The sequence below is a fragment of the Bos taurus genome, chromosome 3, assembly GCF_002263795.3.
Source record: "Bos taurus isolate L1 Dominette 01449 registration number 42190680 breed Hereford chromosome 3, ARS-UCD2.0, whole genome shotgun sequence".
NCBI lineage: Eukaryota > Metazoa > Chordata > Mammalia > Artiodactyla > Bovidae > Bos > Bos taurus.
This window is the reverse complement of record NC_037330.1, coordinates 25143060-25162932: the sequence shown is the minus strand read 5'-3', so window position 1 is coordinate 25162932 and position 19873 is coordinate 25143060. Positions and strand designations below refer to the sequence as shown.

The following is a 19873-nucleotide window of genomic DNA, read 5'->3' as shown; positions in this document are numbered from 1 at the left end:
GCTGTGAAAAAGCTTTTAAGTTTGATCAGGTCCTATTTGCTTTCATTTTTTATTTCTATTGTCGTGGGAGACTGACCTAAGAAAACATTGATATGATTTACATCAGAGAATGTTTTGCCTATGTTTACTTCTAAGAGTTTTATGCTATCTTGTTTTATGTTTAAGTCTTTAAGCCATTTCGAGTTTATTTTTCTGTATGGGGAGAACGTGTGTTCTAGCTTCATTGATTTACATGTGGCTGTCCCACTCGCCCAGCATCACTTGTTGAAGAGACTGTCATTTTCCCACTGTATATTCTGGCCTCCTTTGTCAAAGATGAATTGACCACAGGTGTGTGAGCTTATTTCTGGGCTCTCTATTCTTTTTTTTTTTTTAACTTTACAATATTTTATTGATTTTGTCATATATCAGCATGAATCTGCCACAGGTGTACAAGTGTTCCCCATCCTGAACCCTCCTTCCTCCTCCCTCCCTGTACCATCCCTCTTTAACTTGAAGTGGATTGTCCTTTAGTCTTGCTGAATTCCAAACACATCAATTGCCCAGTTGCTCAGTCATGTCCAACTCTTTGCGGTCCCATGGACTGTAGCCCACCAGGCTTCTCTGTCCATGGGATTTTCCAGGCAAGAGTACTTGAGTGGGTTGCCATTCCCTTCTCCAGGGGATCTTCCTGACCCAGGGATCGAATCCAGGTCTCCTGCATTTCAGGCAGACGCTTTACCCTCTGAGCCACCAGGGAAGCTCTTTAGTATTCAGGATTGTCCTTTAGTCTTGCTGAATTCCAAGCACATCAATTGCCCAGTTGCTCAGTCATGTCCAACTCTGTGTGGCCCCATGGACTGTAGCCCGCCAGGGTCCTCTGTCCATGGAATTTTCCAGGCAAGAATACTGGATTGGGTTGCCATTCCCTACTTCAGAGGATCTTCCTGGCCCAGGGATCGATCCCATGTCTCTTGCACCTCCCGCATTGGCAGGCAGGTTCTTTACCACTAGCGCCACCTGGTAAGCTAAAGCTCATCAATATCTAAGTCCAAATCTACCAAATAGAAGTGTTTCCACTATTTAGTTAAAGATCCTCCTCTTCCAATTGTTGTTTATCTCAATGGAACTAAATGAAGTATTAAAAATAAGGAATGGTAGGAACTTTATAATCCTAAAGCAAAGAACCTCCAAGATCCAATGTGGGGAAATGGTTGAATTAGTTATTCTAAGTTTGGAATGAGTGACCTGAGACAGTTTGTAGATGACTGACAACATGTCTCCCAGTGTGGGAATTCAACTCCTGTGTGCAGGCCTCTTTTGTCCATTTAAAATAGAAAGTACAAGGAGTGTTAATCTGAACAGTGAAATATATGCACTGTAAGAACACTATTGGCATAAATCATGATCTTAAAAAAGTTAACACTGAGTCAGAAGCAGAATCTGGGAATCCATGGCAAGGTCCACTTACCTTTTTCTCTTCTTCTTTTGGGTGCTCCTCTTCTTTAAGAGATTCTTTGGGTTTTTCTTTGCCTTTTGTTTTCCCTTTTCCTTTGCCTTGAGGAATACTCACTATAACAGGAATTACTGTTGGAGTATGTACTGATGGGATATTCAACATAGATTCCAAGTTAGGATCTTTATCCTCTATAATAAGAGAAAGAGGAAAAAAGCAAGCAAATTAGACATTTATATTTGATATATTTGTTAAATAAAATTTACATCTCAAATATTTATACAATTTGACAATTTTTACCTTGCTAGTAGCATTTATCAATTGTATAGGTTTCAGGGGGTAATGTATTTGATTTGAAGATCAAAATCGTAGTTTAAAAATTTGAGGCCCTTAATACTTTGACACATTTGATTGAGTCATTATTTCACACGTTCTTCCATCCCCATCTAGATTGTAAACTCCTAATGATAGGGCAGTAACCATCTCTTCATTTATTTGAGAAATATTTATTGATAGATTCTTATACGTAAACGTGTGGAGCAGTGAACAATAAAGGGAAAGACAGACCTTAGGAACATAATAAGTGATACAAACAAGGAAATTTAGAAAAGAATAATTTCTAGCTGACATGATAAAATAAGTTTTCTTGCAGAAGACTGATTTTATTCTGGATTTTAATGCAGAATTGTGAAAGGAGAGGCAATCCATGGAGGAATTATGTCAGAAACTTCTGAGCCTCCCTTACGTCTTGAGTTATATTTCCTGGGTTCCTGAGTAACACCCCCACCTGGATATCATCTTATCTCTCTGGTTATTTTTCCTCAGTCTCCTTTACTAACTCTTCCTATTGTTGAAAGTTGGTAGTCCCAGGTTTTCACTCCTCTTCTCATCACACAACAGATATTCTCAATCCTGGTTGCCCATAATAATTATTTACAGAATTTAAAAAAAATTCTCAGACTCCCACCTTGACCTACTGAGTTAGACTCTCTGGGGAGGAGGCCCAGGCATTTATAGTTGTGAAACACCACATGTGATGGTGATAAGTCAGGGCTGACAACCTTTATTATCTGTATTAGAGCTGAGTATCTTGCTCACTACTGGGGCTCCAGCTGTCATCTACATGCTAATACCTCCAAAGTTTACATATCTAGCTCCAGATCTGTATTTCCAACTGCTTTTAGATATCACCCCTCTGCTTGTGGTACTGGAGATATTTCAAAATCAATAAGCCTCTATTCTTCCAAGCAGATAACCCTCCTTCCTATGTTCTCAACCTCAGTCAATGTCATGATCAATTATGTACTTTGTTTCTCAAGTTAGACATTGAGATCATTTGCATTTTCTCTTTTTGACTCACCCACACATCCAGCCGTTCACAGAGCCCTCAGATATTGCTCTCATATCATGCCTCTCATATCCATTCCTACCACCTTAATTCAAATTCTTATTCTCTTGCTTTTTTTGGTAGCAGTTTCCTAATACCACTGCCTCGGTGTATTTCCAAACTATCACTATAATTATGTTCCTAAAATAAAATCTTTCATATCATTTTCCTTTTCTTACTTAAAAACCTCCAGTGCTCACTAATCTTAAAGGACACCCAATGCTCATCCATTTCCACTCTAGTCACACTCAACTTCTCATCTTTCTATAAAGAGGCCATGCTTTTACACAGCTGTATATTTATACCAATGGTTCTTACTGTCCAGAATTTCCCTTCCTTGTTCCTTTGGATAGTTCCTACTCAGCTATAAAGTTCTATCTCAGGTGCTATATGCCTTCTCTCTCAAGTATTTTTTGGCTGTCCCCAGTACTAGGTTTATATATAATTTTTAGCACTTATGCAGTTATCTAAGTATTTATGGTTTCTCTTCCCATTAGACAACAAGTTCTCTGAGTAGATGTAACCAGATGCCTGACTCATAGGAAGTATGGAATATCAGCAGTGAATGGCACCTAGTTGGACGCAGCTGGAAACTCCTCCCTCTCATCCCCATCCTTTTACTCAATCAGCAAATATTTGCTGAGTACCTATTACTATGCACCACGAATTGGGTAACCAGTGGTGAAAGACACAACAGGAACTTGAAATGGCAATTCAGATCAAGAGAGCCTCAGGTGTTCACTGTTGCATGTTAAGCCTGTGTTAGCAAAAGCACAGAGCACTGTGGGAACCTAGAAGAAGGGCATTTGATACTAAACATTTCATACAAGCTGTACTTTATATGGTCATCCTTCAATTCCACAGGGGTTGGTTCCAGGACACCCTCATGGGTTGCCAAAATTCCGTGGATGCTCAAGTCCCATATAAAATGGTATAGTATTTATTTGCATAGAGAGGTGTAAGAGCAGGAGGCTGGGGTCTTTCACACTGTCCATTTCAACACCCAATCCTCTTGGTATGTGAAGGAATCTGCTGCCTGTGAGCCTGAGCACAGGCTGCTGAAGTGTTGATATTCTTTCCCTTTAATTGAAAAATCATCTACATTTGGCAGTGTTTAAGGCCATTTTGGGGTTTCCCTGGTAGCTCAGCTGGTAAAGAATCCACCTGCAATGCAGGGGACCCTGATTTGATCCACGGGTTGGGAAGATCCCCTGGAGAAGGGATAGGCTACCCACTCCAGTATTCTTGGGCTAATAACAATATAAAAACTTACTGGATACATCCCATCCAGAATATTCCTAACCTTTGGGTTTCCCTGATGGCTCAGACAGTAAAGAATCTGCCTGCCATGCGGGAGACCTGGGTTTGATCCCTGGGTAGGGAAGATCCCCTGGGGCAGGGCATGGCAATCCACTCCAGTATTCTTGCCTGGAGAATCCCACGGACAGAGGAGTCTGGCAGACTATTGTCCATGGGGGTTGCAAAGAGTCAGACACAACTGAGTGACTAAGCACGTGGATATTTTCCCATATACTTTAAATCATTTAAAGATTACTTACAATACTTAATACAATGTAAATGCTGTGTACTAAATTATTATACTGTATCATTTAGAGAAAAATGACAAGGGAAAAAAGTACGTTTATGTTCAGTATAGTCACAACTATGCAACCATCATAGGCTTAACTGTATGGTACACATCAACAATGTAACCTTTTCTTTCAACAGTTACAGATTGCTTTTATTTAATGATGCAAAAAATATTAAAATACAAGTATATATAGAAAATATAATTATAGAGAAACTATTTATTCATTCTCTCTCTTCCTCTCTCTCTCACACACACATACACACGGTGCTAACACTCCCCATAACCCTGGTTCTTCTCTCGATTCCCTTGGATGATGATGATGATGACTATGATGATGATCGCTATATCGTGTCTATGGTACCAATGTGGTGAGTTGATGAGGTGTGTGGCCCTGCTGGTAAGTGGTGAGGCATCAGGCTGAGTTAAGCCTTATGACAGGATGTCAGAAGGTATTCAGTCCAGATAACTGAGTTCCAGTTGCAGACACTGACACTTTGGAGGAGGCTCAGTAACACTAATGTCAGGATCTCTGGAGGTTGAAGGCTGAGGATCTTCAAGTGTTGAAGGTCTAGGCTTCACAACTGCAGATGCTTTACTTAGAATCATTGCTAGAGGAAGCTGTTTATTCCTTCTCTATGTATCATCAAACAAGTCTTGCAGTGGTTGTAGGTATGCTGTTATACCTTGGGTGACACAGAGGCTTCAGTACAAAAAAGGATTGTATTTGTGGATCACATCCTTTAACACTTGCACCTATTGAAAAGTCAATGCCATTTTTTCAAGTGTTCAAATTGATGGCTCTGCTTCCTCTAAATTTTCTGCATCATCACAGATCTGCAGAAGACTTCAGCAGATCTTTGAGTTCCTTGTTGCTAAGGATTCTTTTATCTTCTTCTATACGTTCTTCGACATCATTCTAGACCATGTCAGAGGAGGCACCCCCCCCCATCTTCCCTTCAACATTTGAGATATTCAGATATTTGAGATATTTGATGATTTCTACATCAATAGTGGGGGAGTTGTTGAGACCATCAACCACCTCATTCCATAATGGCTTCAAACATGCACTGATTGTCTCAGGCTTCAGGGTACCTACAGACTCTGCAATAAACACAGTTCAAACCGCAACTGTGGAGCTCTTCCGTAAATCCATGATGCTGCAGTCCAGGTTAGCACCAAGGACAGCATGAATCTCCCCCAAGGTAAGGTGGATGTAAGTTGTCTTAATGTCCTTGATGATGCCTTGATTGAGTGGCTGTAATGGCAACCACTCCAGTACTCTTGCCTGGAAAATCCCATGGATGGAGGAGCCTGGTAGGCTACAGTCCATGGGGTCACAAAGAGTTGGACGTGACTGAGCAACTTCACTTTCACACTTTCTTTCAGCAGTGATGCAGCACTAGGAGGCAGGAACATCACTCCCACTTTCTTGTCAATGAGGCAGAGAAATTCAGTTGGTTGGGAGCATTGCCAATTAAGAGGAACCCCTTGAATGGCAGCCCCTTCTCTTCGAGGTATTTCTTCGCTTCAAGAATGAAGCCTTGGAGGGACCACTCCAAGAACAAGACTTCTGTCCCCCAAACTTTCCTGTTGTGCGGCCAGAGCACAGGCAGACAATTTTTGTTCTTGTTCTTCTGGCCCAGGAGTTGTTTGCTTACGGACTAGGCTTGATCATGTTACCTGCTGTATGGCCGCATAGCCCCAGAGTAAGGTGAACTTTCTAGGCCTTGAACCCCAGGGTTTACCTGGCACTGTTACAGATGTAGATACGATTGGGCATCTTCTTCCAGAATAAGCCTGTTTTGTCACAACTGAAGGCTTGCTCTGGAAAGTGAACTTTCTCTTCTGTGAGTTTCTCGAGGTCTTCTGGAAACACCAATGCTGCTTTGGCATCGGCTGATGTTGATTGTTCCATGACCTTTAAGTTTTTTGAGGGACCTTTAACACTCTACTACCTAAGCAGCCATCTCTTAAGACCCTTAAGCCCCTTCCTCTTGATCTCCTCACCTCCCCACAGCACTGCTCACAGAGGCTATGTGCTCTTTCATCCATAATTTCGCTACCCCCAGGGACATGCTTCACGCCATGGCCCTTAGCTACACACAAAATGCTTTCTGTCTTTGCAAGCACTTTGGCATGAACCAGAGAGACCATTTTTGCCATTGTAGGGGCAGATCTAACACTTCTATGAATTTCAGCTTCTTTCTGCATTACTGTGAGAATGTTGCATTTGTTCTTAGTGACCTTACAGCCCACTTCAGCAAGGCACTTGTCACTTTTTAAAAGATCTATCTTGAAAAAGAAGAAGGGAACTGGAGGAATCAACCCACCTGACTTCAGGCTCTATTACAGAACCACAGTTATCAAGACAGTATGGTACTGGCACAAAGACAGAAATATAGATCAATGGAACAAAATAGAAAGCCCAGAGATAAATCCATGCACATATGGACACCTTATTTTTGACAAAGGAGGCAGGAATATACAATGGATTAAAGACAATCTCTTTAACAAGTGGTGCTGGGAAAACTGGTCAACCACTTGTAAAACAATGAAACTAGAACACTTTCTAACACCATACACAAAAATAAACTCAAAATGGATTAAAGATCTAAATGTAAGACCAGAAACTATAAAACTCCTAGAGGAGAACATAGGCAAAACACTCTCCGACATACATCACAGCAGGATCCTCTATGACCCACCTCCCAGAATATTGGAAATAAAAGCAAAAATAAACAAATGGGACCTAATTAAACTTAAAAGCTTCTGCACAACAAAGGAAACTATTAGCAAGGTGAAAAGGCAGCCTTCAGAATGGGAGAAAATAATAGCAAATGAAGCAACTGACAAACAACTAATCTCAAAAATATACAAGCAACTCCTACAGCTCAACTCCAGAAAAATAAATGACCCAATCAAAAAATGGACCAAAGAACTAAATAGACATTTCTCCAAAGAACATATACAGATGGCTAACAAATACATGAAAAGATGCTCAACATCACTCATTATCAGAGAAATGCAAATCAAAACCACAATGAGGTACCATTTCACGCCAGTCAGAATGGCTGCGATCCAAAAGTCTACAAGCAATAGATGCTGGAGAGGGTGTGGAGAAAAGGGAACCCTCTTACACTGTTGGTGGGAATGCAAACTAGTACAGCCACTATGGAGAACAGTGTGGAAATTCCTTAAAAAACTGGAAATAGAACTGCCTTATGATCCAGCAATCCCACTGATGGGCATACACACTGAGGAAACCAGAAGGGAAAGAGACACATGTACCCCAATGTTCATCGCAGCCCTGTTTATAATAGCCAGGACATGGAAGCAACCTAGATGCCCATCAGCAGATGAATGGATAAGAAAGCTATGGTACATATACACAATGGAGTATTACTCAGCCATTAAAAAGAATACATTTGAATCAGTTCTAATGAGGTGGATGAAACTGGAGCCTATTATACAGAGTGAAGTAAGCCAAAAAGAAAAACACCAATACAGTATACTAACACATATATATGGAATTTAGAAAGATGGTAACAATAACCCTGTGTACGAGACAGCAAAAGAGACACTGATGTATAGAACAGTCTTATGGACTCTGTCGAAGAGGGAGAGGGAGAGGGTGGGGAGATTTGGGAGAATGGCATTGAAACATGTAGAGTATCATGTATGAAACGAGTTGCCAGTCCAGTTTGATGCACGATACTGGATGCTTGGGGCTGGTGCACTGGGACGACCCAGAGAGAGGGTATGGGGAGGGAGGAGGGAGGAGGTTCAGGATGGGGAGCACGGGTATACCTGTGGCGGATTCATTTTGATGTTTGGCAAAACTAATACAATATTGTAAAGTTTAAAAATAAAATAAAATTAAAGAAAAAAAAATCTAAAGGTTTATATTTTATTGTTGAGAGATAGCATTTTGTGCCCCCTCTTGGCCTTTGTGGGATTGCTTTGACCACTTAATTGCTACTGGGAACTATTTGTCACAGAAACCAAGTATACACACATAACATGTGTAGCAAACAAGCAAAATGCCAGAAGAACAATGCTCACACAATGAGCACTGGAGAGACTGTGGATCTGGGATATGGCGGGAGGTCACAGTAGGGAGGGCCTACACATCCCATCATTCACCTGACTTCAGCACAGTGCTCGGCATATGGCCAATTTGGGAGCAAAGTTTTGCTCTTTGAAATTTTCTTGAATTTTTTTAAAGAATATTTTAAACCTGAGGTTGGTCAAATCTATGAATACAGAACCCATGGATATGGGATATGGAGGCCTGACTATACTGTGCAATTGTTTTTCTACAAATGTGCCACACTTTTATATTACTAAGATTTTGCATATGCTGCTCCTGGTATAGAATTCCCTTCCTTTGATTCTTTGCCTAAGCAAGTTCCACTCACTTCCAAAGACTCAGTTCACATGAGTGAAGCATTTCTTAGAGCAAGTAACCTGTAAACTGAGTCCTGAAGCATGGGAGAAAGTTCACTGTTGAAAGTGGTGGTATATATGGCAAGAGAAAGAGTTCTGAGCAAGGGGCACAGCATGGGCAATAAGAGATAACATGGATCATCAAGGAACTGAAAGGCACAAAAAGCATAGGGGAGCCCAGTTGTGGAGATAATACAAAAGGCCCATTGACAGATGAATGGTTCGAGTGTGATGTGTACTTACAGTGGAACACCATTCAGTCTTTAAAAAGAAGGACATTCGGTAACGTGCAACACTGTGGATGATCCTTGAGCACATTATGCTAAGTGACATAAAGTGAAAGTCGCTCAGTCGTGTCTGACTCTTTGCGACCCCATGGACTATACAGTCCATGGAATTCTCTAGGCCAGAATACTGGAGTGGGTAGCCTTTCCCATCTCCAGGGGATCTTCCCAACCCAGGGATCAAACCCAGGTTTCCTGAATTGTGGGTTGATTTTTTTTTTCCAGCTTAGCCACAAGGGAAGTCCAGGAATACTGGAGTGGGTAACCTATCCCTTCTCTAGGGGATCTTCCGAACCCAGGAATCAACTAGGGTCTCCTGCATTGCAGGTGGATTCTTTACCAACTGAGCTATCAGGGAAGCCCTAGCCAGTCACAAAAAGACAAACACTGCCTGATTTCGTTTATGTGAGTATCTAAAATAGCTGAATTCACAGAATTGTAGAATGGTGGTTGCCAGGGCCTGGGGAGAGAAGGGAATTGGAAGCATAAAGTAGTATCATCATCAGTGGGCATAAAATTTCATTTAAGCAAAATGAATAAGCTCCAGAGAGCTGTGTATATTGAATTAAGATGGGAGACTTGAGTTGAAAATTTGTTTAGCCATTAGTAGATAAATGTTCTTAAATATTAATATTGTATACATCCTTAAGGAATTTATAATGTTTTTTTACAAAGACCCATGCCTTCAACTTTTTAAAAATATACAGAAACTAAAACAATACTTCTTATCTACTCTATAAACATTTTCAAATGCAATATCTATAACCTAAAATGAGGAACATCTGTATTAAACGGAAGGATTACATATGAATTTAAGGATTCATTGAGAATAAGGAAATAACTTAAGAAATAGCAGCAGTATAGTTGATAGAGAGTAGAATGTAAATATCTTAATGTAAAAAATTGATAACCTTGTTCAGAAGGGGTGTGATTAGTGATTGTATGTGATCATGGATTTTAATACATAATTTGCTAGGCACCAAATGACTTCTCCAAATGGATTAAAAATAAATCAAAATGCAAAGTTCAAGGTCAAAACCCAAACAAAAGCAAAAATACTAACAAATTTAGTTCACTAAGGGACTAAAGGTAAGAAACGTGGATTAATGATCCATAGGAATCCTGTCTCTAGAGAAATGGATCTACATGGTCAGGCAGATAATTGATCACAGAGATTCCCACATAGTGTAAGGAAGCACAGCATCAGGATTACCTTTTCATTTTATAAAGCTTTTTTTTTTTTAACATCTCGTGGATAGATCCCTATAAAATGCCTGAGAACCCACAAGTTCTCCTAATTGGTTCTTGGTAAAGTGACAGGTTATTTTGTGGTTTGTAAGGAAATAGCTTCCAGTTGGAGAATTTGTTTATTGAGAGAAGGGTAAATAAATCCTTCAAGATGTTTAGTGAATGGCTCCTTTAAGACTAATGTTCTGAGGCACAGTGAGAAGTTCCACAAACACAGGATTCAGAGAAATATTATTCTGAAGAAAATCAAGAGGATTCCTCAGCCAATCATGCTGGTTTTGTCACCACCTAACAGACTGATTTTCATGGGCTAGTTCACAAAGATAACTTATATGTATGTATATGTGGTTATATGGGAGATTATACGTATGATCAATGCTGTTTAAAATGCCAAACCACTGTTATTTTCTATGTGTGAAAGATTATATGTGTACAGACATGTGTACATACACATATATATGTACACACACAAATACTCCCACTGCTCAGGAAATGAGGGGCATTAAATCAGACCATGTTTATCAACAAGTGAGCAGATGGAGGATGGGCAGCTGCCCTTGGTCACGGGACATTTATCCTTTCTGTTGTGTTTAATTCACCTGGTGCTGATCCACTTGATCCATAGTAACTTATTGAAAGGCAGATTCCATTTTCCAAGGTGGCAGAAAAAGATCCAAACTTGCTGACAGCTTTATTCTCTGCATTTGATCCTTCTAAAAGATAAAATTGAATCAAGGACATTTCTGTTTTATCAAAAAAAAAAGTAAGCAAAATTCAGTGAGAAGTGGAAATCATCTAAATATGTTTAAAACAAGGATATGATTAAGTAAATTATATATATAAATATACACCAATGAATTATTATGAAATCATTGAAAAATTGTTTGTAGAGGATATTTAATGAATAGGAAACTGCTCATTATTCCTTGGAGAAGGGAAAGGCTACCCATTCCAGTATTCTGGCCTGGAGAATTCCACAGATTGTAGAGTCCATGGAGTCGCAAAGAGTCGGACACGACTGAGCAACTTTCACTTTCACATCATGATAAAGAAAGAAAGAAACATACTGTGAATAGTGGTTACTTCTAGGGTGGTAGACTTATGGGCAACTGTCATCTTTTAAAAATATTTCTATATTTCCTAATTTTTATACTAAACCATGTATTTTTATATCTGGCAAAACACAGGAAAGCCATTAAAATTTCTTTATTTTTAAAACTAAAATGTTCTTGGGTACATTCATACTTGTCAAACACTGTATTCTTACCTTGAATTTAGAAAGTACTGAGACCGTAACTAAATTTGTTAGCAAGATTTAGTTACTGATCTTATTACTTATTATTAACTTGTGTTTAAAGCATTTTATTAATTCACTCATTTTCGTTTGCAGGTATAACCCACACTGGGTGAGAAGCAATTGATTTCTCCAGTCAAAGGTGCCTGGAGACGTTAAATGGTGTAATTAGGAAGTTTCATGGTGTATGATTAATGGACATCCATTTGGAACTCTCACCTACAAGCAGGTAGAGATGCTCATGTTCAAATTTAGGATTTTTTTCTTGTCCTTGCAACTTGAGAAACCTGAGACTACAGGGAGAACGAAGTGATAAGAGCACAGATAAAAACTCCATCATTTGCAATCAACATTGAAGAGAAGCCAAACCTTCAAGTAGGAGTTGATTAATGAGGACCTGACTCCTAGAGACTGCACATGGTATAGTGCATAAAATAAAATTCAGGCCAGGATGGATACTGCAAACTCAGTGTTACTGCATAAACATAGCCAGGCAAGGTAGCCTGCATGTCAGCTGGAATCAAAAGCTGGGTTCCCAGAGGAGGCAAAACCAAGGAAGCAGCCCACTATAGATCAGTTATGTATACAATGTGTTATATATACACATTATATTATGGAAAATGTATATACAGAAGATAGCAAAACACTTCAGTTATCATCTAGAAAAATCACACATGCTACCTGCTGGGGATACCTGTGTTTCTGCTAGATGGATGCGGTTGACCTATTGAAGTACTGATACACTGCCACAAAGACGAAGCTGTTTACCTGCTTCAAAGTTTTGCTCTCTTTCTCTCTCTTCTTTCTCATCTTCTGAAAGATAATCCCCTTCTTTTTCCTCCTTTTCCACAATTTTCCTAGGGTCTCTTAAGTGAATTAAAAAATTGTGCTTGTCCTTTTTCACTTTCACTTTGATAAATGTTGGACCTGGGGAAGAATCATGGGATAGAAAGTGGGCTGATGGTGATGCCCCATTAAACTCTGTAATAAAACTTCAAAATAATGCAGCCAATTTACATAATAGAATGTAAGCCAGGGCTGGAAATACCTAGGGATGTCGCCATTTTTATAAAAAGATACCTAAAGGAATAAAGTAATGGTAGGATTCCAGGAAGAAATAGCAGGTGGATCAGGGAAATGTTTTCAGATTTTCTGCTCACACCTAAAATCAAATTACAGAAGGGAGAATACATTGGCTGAGCTAAGGTTATGTGTGTGCTAAGTCGCTCTTCAGTCATGTCTGACTCTTTGCAACCCTATGGACTGTAGCCCGCCAGGCTCCTCATCTATACTCAACTTTATGATCAATCACATGCCAGGGTTAACGTGAAAAGATTTTGCAGTTTACAAAGAACTGCATGAATGTTAGTTACAGTAGTTGTTATTAAGATCACATAGTGAAAGTGAAATCATTCAGTTGTGTCCGACTCTTTGAGACCCCATGGACTGTAGCCTACAGGGCTCCTCTGTCCATGGGATTTTCCAGGCAAAGGTACTAGAGTGGGTTGCCATTTCCTTCTTCAGAGGATCTTCCTGACCCAGGGATCAAACCCAGGTCTACCTGCATTGCAGGCAGACGCTTTACCCTCTGAAGAATTTCCCAAACATATTCTTTCTTCCAGTGTCTTGACTCATTCTTTCTTTCCTCTTTCAGCTTTTTTCTTTTTTTTTCACCCAGGCTTTTCAAGGCTTTTCAACTTTCATTGAATGATCATCTTTCAAAGTTGATAGGATGAAGATGAAAATAGTATACTTTCAGATAGCATATGAACTATCTGAAACTTATATACATTAAACAGTCCATGGAATTCTCCAGGACAGAATACTGGAAAGGATAGCCTATCCCTTCTCCCAGGGATTGAACTCAGGTCTCCCGCATTGCAGGCAGATTCTTTACCAGCTGAGCCACAAGGGAAGCCCAAGAATACTGGAGTGGGTAGCCTATCCCTTCTCCAGCAGATCTTCCCAACCCAGGAATTGAACCAGGGTCTCCTGCATTGCAGAAGGATTCTTTACTAACTGAGCTGTCAGGGAAGCCCACTTTCACATTTCTCCATACATTATATGCATATGAAAATATTGATGAGTGAAGAACAGTTACTGAAAACAGAACATAACATTATAAAACTAGTCTAGTGCTCTTCTCAGTTATGTGATTCTGAGTTTCATCTTTATCACTATACTCTACACCTAGGGATGATATTCAAAATACTAAATACTGAAACATATGGTAATATAAATACATATGTATATCAATCTATTAATGAGATAAGGAAATAGCAACCCGTTCTAGTATTCTTGCTTGGGAAATGAGGAGCCTGGTCGGCTACAACCCATGGGGTCGCAAGAGTTGGAAATGACTTAGCAACTAAACAACATCTATAATAAAAATCCCTTTCATGTTTTAAATAAACAAATTTTATATAGTAAAAAGTCTGGCATTTGATAGAAGTTGTATCAAAACCATTCTTTAAATAATTTGAATAACTTGCAGGCCTTTTTATTTTAAAAATCGTACAGGATGGGGAGCACATGTATACCTGTGATGGATTCATTTTGATATTTGGCAAAACTAATACAATTATGTAAAGTTTAAAAATAAAATAAAAAAAAAATCATTAGTATGATCTTTTGTTTGATGTGGCAATTACTACCTAATGATGCTTGAGCCATGATTCCACATAGGGAATAGCATTCTCACTCTTGTAATAATTTCCTCATTAAATTATGGTCATTTGATGACAAGGAAGGGAGGGAGGAAGGAAAACTAAGAGAGGGATGGCAGGTGGAGGAAGGGTAGGAGGTGAGAAGGGGTGGCTGGTGTCACAGGCAGAGCGTGGGTGGGAGCAGCCTTGGTGGCCCTTGTTGGGTTGCATAATCTTGTGGACATTAAACAGGATCCTTCTCACATTCCCTCCCACTGAGTCTTCCCAGCTCTCAGCAACCATTGCTCCCTACAAGATGATAAGTTGTTTAAATAAAGCCCAGGTCCTCAAACCCACCCTAAGAAATCTTTAAAGCACAGTAAAAAGAGAAGCTCTACGAGATATCCTTGATAAGTTTCCTAGAGCCCAGATCTGCTCTTCCCTTGCGGGGAACAATGTATGTCCTTTTCCTAGGACATGCCTAGGTCTGCCTCAATTCATTCTGCAAGATCCCCTCTCACCTAATGACTTCTGAATACAGAGGCAATTACTCTATATCTAAAATAACTGGATATCAGAGGCAGGGCCCCAAGATCTGTGCTCCAGAAGACCAAACCAGGAATTGGCTCTAAATTTACAGTATGTGCTTGGTTTCTGAGATAACACTGTCTGTTCTAATTAACATTATTAAGTAATGATTAGTTTATTGCAGTTACTATTATTTTCCAATCCTATAGCAATATTTTCATATCATGGAACGTTTGTCTTAGTATGTCCAGCTAACCTCGAGGCGGCCTGTGCCTTGCAGAGGCTATTATAACAGAAAAGAGTGAAGTCTGAAGATGGCAAACGTGGTGTGTATATGAGCTACTGGGGGCACATCACTACTCTCACCCATAACAGTCAGGAGGAGAAGCCCCCACGGTGATCTGAAATGGGCTAATATCTTCCAAGCCATTAACCAGCTGCTGTCAAATGGTACCTTTTTCAAATGTTGTCTTTTCTACTTCAATTTGCCCTCCATCAGAAGGATACAGATAATAATTTGTTCCTGAGATTTGCACGGGTATTTCTCCCATGTTGTATCCATGAAACTAGAAGAGAAAACATCATGCTTTGAATGTGGAATGGCCATTGACAAAGATTAGGTCATCTGTGTGAGCCACTTCAAGTTGCCATAAGCCTTATTTTTGCTAAAGGATTTGTCTATTACTTTTTAGACTCAGAGGCCAGTGTCCATCTTATCTTTGGCCTCTTTATCTCATGATTTTAAACTCTGTTCATTGGGTTATCTTCATAATACCATAGGAAGAGAAACCAATTTCTTTCATTGGCTATTAACTTTCTGTTTAAGGTGAACTGATATATTGAGGAATATTAATAACTTTACACTTTTTTTTTTTTTAACTTTACACTTTAGAAGGTCATGTGTTAAAGACTTTTCCAACTTTGTGGCTAATATAGCTCCAAGTGACACTGATTACATACTAAAGCTTGAGAACAACTGGCTCAGAGTAGTAACTAGAAAGGATGAGGACTATTATTTTTCCCCTCATTTTTGCCCATTATGTTTTTCTCATAAAACTGCTTGAGGGAGAGACTGGGAAAGGTAAAAGCTATAGGCAAGAAATGTGGGTGCCTACAGAGAGACAACCCAATGCCCCCAGCAAGTCCAGTCATCTAAGTCAGATAAAACCAACCTCTGTGTGCTCAGGACCCTATGAGGCCTTCGCAGGAGAGACTGCCTCCCTCAAATCCTCTGCTTTAGCTCCTCTTAGTACCTAGATAATAGTATCTCATGCACATTTCCTGAGTTGTTTTATAGATGCTAAAACTCCCACTAAATGGAAGAAATTAACGACTTGATGACAATAAGCACAGTAGCCCCCAGACCTATTGACATCTAAGGATTGATAATGTTAATCCCTGTGACTCTGTTACCCCTAAGACCTATTACCTCGCCATCAACTAGAGAATTGTGCACAGCTGATCATGTAGCCTGGGACTCCCCTCCCTCACTTGGCCTTTATATCTGCTTTCCTGAAACCCACTGGGGAGTCAGCTACTTTGAGTCCAGGACTCTCTGCTTGGCACCCTGCGATAAATGCTGCACTTTCCTTCACAACAACCCTCTGTCAGTAGCTTGGCTTTACTGTGTGTGGGTAAGTCGACCCAAGTTCAGTTTGGTAACATTTGACCTATCACAGTTGCTTATTTACATACACCTAAATGAATGCTTTTGTGCCAAAATTCCATCTAGAAAACTAGCTTCATGGCACTCAAGAAAAACTGGCCTGAGGGTGTTGCTGTCTTGCCAGTTGGCTGCAAGGAAGGTTCCAGGTATCAGAGGGTGGATTGCAGGTGTGAGATCACCCAAACTGGCAGGAACCCCAGGGCCTCTCTGACGGCAGTGAAGACTGAAAACCTTGTTTCCACCGAAGCCGAGTTTTCCCCCAAACAATTAGGAATAACCCAAAGGGGCTTTTTAGAAAATTGATTCTACCGGGTAAACTCTCTCAGGTTCTGGTTCCTGGAGGGGCTCCTCTGTTACTTCCGGGATCTTCATTTGCTCTTCTTTCAATTTCTCCTTTATAAAAGATTTTTTCTTGAAAATCTTACTATCTTCTTTTTCTACTTTTTCCTTGCCTTTCTTTTTAACAGCCTCCTTACTCTTCTTTTCTGCTTTTTTTTCTTCCTTTAAGCGTTCCTCTTCAGCTAACCGATCTTGTTCTTCTTTCCAGGCCTGTAAACACATTTAAAACATTTAACAGGATTTTGAAACAAATTTGATCCCATTCAGGTTCACTTTGGAGACCATTTTACGTGAATTTTTATAAGCTATGTCTCTGATGGATCAAAATACTGAACTAGAGACTGTCATACAATCCTTGATTCTCTCACTGCAGCTTCTTCACTCACCTCTGTTGCAGTTTTTTCTTTAACTTCAGGTTTCTTTTTATCTTTAACCTGAACTACTGCATCAGCCTCTTAGCTGGTTTCCCTGCCTCCTATATTTTCCACATGAGTCAAATCCCCAATTTAGGTTCTAAATAACCAGCAATATGATAGACTAGATGTTCAAAGAAACATTCCTAACATAATGTATTTCAAAAATGATAAGGTATTAAATCATCATTGTAATATAACATATAATACTGTGTATCAACTAAATTTAAAAAGCCAACATAACCTTCATAGTGATGCGTGCTAAAAACAATATAAAAGCCTATAATTTCAATCATCTTAGACACAAAAATTTTAGATAAAATACTATCAGGTCAAATCTAGTTATTTATTAAAATAATAATATGCCATGAAAAGCTGGTGTTATAATTTTCATCAATAATGTGCATAAAGATGGACCCAGGAGCTTACTAAAAATTAAAATTCCTAGGTTCTACTGCCAAAGATCAGTTAGGATGGAACAAAAACATACATATTTTAACTCTCTCCTCTTCCAGAGATATTTAAGCAATTATGGCATATGTGGTTTTGTAGGATAAGGACTAAACTTTAGGAAAAGCTGAAGGGAAGTTTGTTTTAGAAATGCAAAGGTTATTCATACTGTTAAATCAATCCCCATAATTCAATGTATCTCCTAAATAAAGGAAAAAGCCCCAAGAGATATTAGTTTCAATACCAACAGGTACTTTAAAATTTAGTATAAGCAGCAAACATATATTTTGCCATGTAATTTATCTTTACCATTAATACCAAGAAGCCAGGGAGGCTCTCCAATATTAACCAACAACATTTTGAGGGTAACTGCACACTGCTGGAGATGGGGAAATCAATTCCTGCCTACCCCATGTATAAGCTTACCACAAAGCTAATGTAATTAAAATAGTATGGTACTTGTATAGGAATAAATAAGTGGGTGACTGAAACAGGATTCAGCATTCAAAAATGGATAAAAATACCTTCACATTGTGATTAGATTTTCAGCATATGAATTTCAAAGGACACAAACACTAAACACTCCAGCGTTCAGAAGAGCTTAGAATATGTCTTTTATCATTTTATAGGGATTTTTAAAAATAGATTTAAAAATGGGTACCTAATATGTGACATATCAACATTCCAATTTAGTTTAAGAGGTGGGCATTAATATTACATTTAATCAAATGGTACTAGTGAAATGACAGTCCATCTGAGCAAAGAAAAATTAAAACACTTACATTACACTACAAAAATGTATTTCAGATCATTTCTAATGATCTCTGAATATGAAAAGCATATCTATGAAAATATTCTAAGGGAGTGCATGAAAATTAACATAAACTCAGGGTAGAATCAACCTGATGGAATCAAAAGCGTAGAAGTCCTAAAAACATTTTTAAAAATGACAGATATTTAAAAAACTTTTTTTTTTGATAAGCTATAGCATACATTGAAGTGACACAGCAGCAGCAGCACCATACATTCAAAAAGAGCACAAATCCTAAGTGATCATCTGAATGAATTACCACCAAGAAGGAATGATGCTAAAGCTGAAACTCCAGTACTTTGGCCACCTCATACGAAGAGTTGACTCATTGGAAAAGATTCTGATGCTGGGAGGGATTGGGGGCAGGAGGAGAAGGGGATGCCAGAGGATGAGATGGCTTGATGACATCACTGACTCGATGGACGTGAGTTTGAATGAACTCCGGGAGTTGGTGATGGACAGGGAGGCCTGGCGTGCTGCGATTCACGGGGTCGCAAAGAGGCAGACACGACTGAGCGACTGAACTGAACTGAACTGAAGCACTACTGTGGGCTTCCCTGATGGCTTAGCAGGTAAAGAATCTGCCTGCAATGCAGGAGAAGATGCAGTTTTGATCCCTGGGTCAGAAAGATCCCCTGGAGGATGAAAATGGCAACCCACTCCAGTATTCTTGCCTGAAAAATTCCATGGACAGAGGAGCCTGGCAGGCTACAGTCCATGGGGTCACAAAGAGTCAGACATGACAGAGCGCCTGATGCATGTATGTAAGCACTCCTGTAAAAGTACCACCAGGTCAAGCAATAGATGATCTCTAGCTCCCCAGGAGCCCCCTTCATTCTCCTCATCTACTACCCACTTGGACTGCCCCAAAGGCAACCATCATCCTAGTTTTTAATACATTAGCTTTAAGCTTTGCCATTTAAAATTTTCTATAAGTGAAATCTTATATAATGTATCAATATATAGTCTTTTAACTTTCTCTTCTTTTTCTTACTATGATGTTTGTGAGATTCATACATACTTCTGTAAGCTATAGGCCATTTCCAGAGCTGCATAGTATTTCATCACATGAGTAAACCATTCTAGACTTTCTATTGATGGGTATTTGAATTGTTTCCAGTTTGGGAGAGTTAAAAACAACACTGCAAGAACAATTGTGTCCATATGTCTTGGTGCACCCGTGCATGCAAAAGTATATCAGGTATGTACTTAGGGGTGAAATTATTAGGTTAAAGAGAAATCGTATGCCTAACTTTAGTAGTTATGCCCAATTTTCCAAAGTGAAAGTACCAACTTATACTTCAGCAGTATAGGAGAGTTTGCTTTACTTCACATC

General features: G+C 39.4%; 1 protein-coding gene across 7 annotated transcripts in view; it reads right to left on the bottom strand.

The window, feature by feature from the left end:
- The window catches only part of SPAG17 (sperm associated antigen 17), a 256137-nt gene that overhangs the window by 93853 nt on the left and 142411 nt on the right, over positions 1-19873 (bottom strand). For 6 of the 7 annotated variants that reach the window (XR_009493800.1, XM_059884728.1, XM_059884727.1 and 3 more), the window contains 5 exons: positions 16834-17073; positions 15313-15424; positions 12454-12612; positions 10991-11104; positions 1451-1626 (listed from right to left, as the gene is read on the bottom strand). Coding sequence is in view for 6 of the 7 variants with exons in the window: in XM_059884728.1 (XP_059740711.1) it covers positions 1451-1626; positions 10991-11104; positions 12454-12612; positions 15313-15424; positions 16834-17073 (801 nt within the window). In the remaining variant the exon portion in view is untranslated. The remainder of the gene's footprint in view (positions 1-1450; positions 1627-10990; positions 11105-12453; positions 12613-15312; positions 15425-16833; positions 17074-19873) is intronic. The other variant, XM_059884726.1, reaches the window with a different exon arrangement.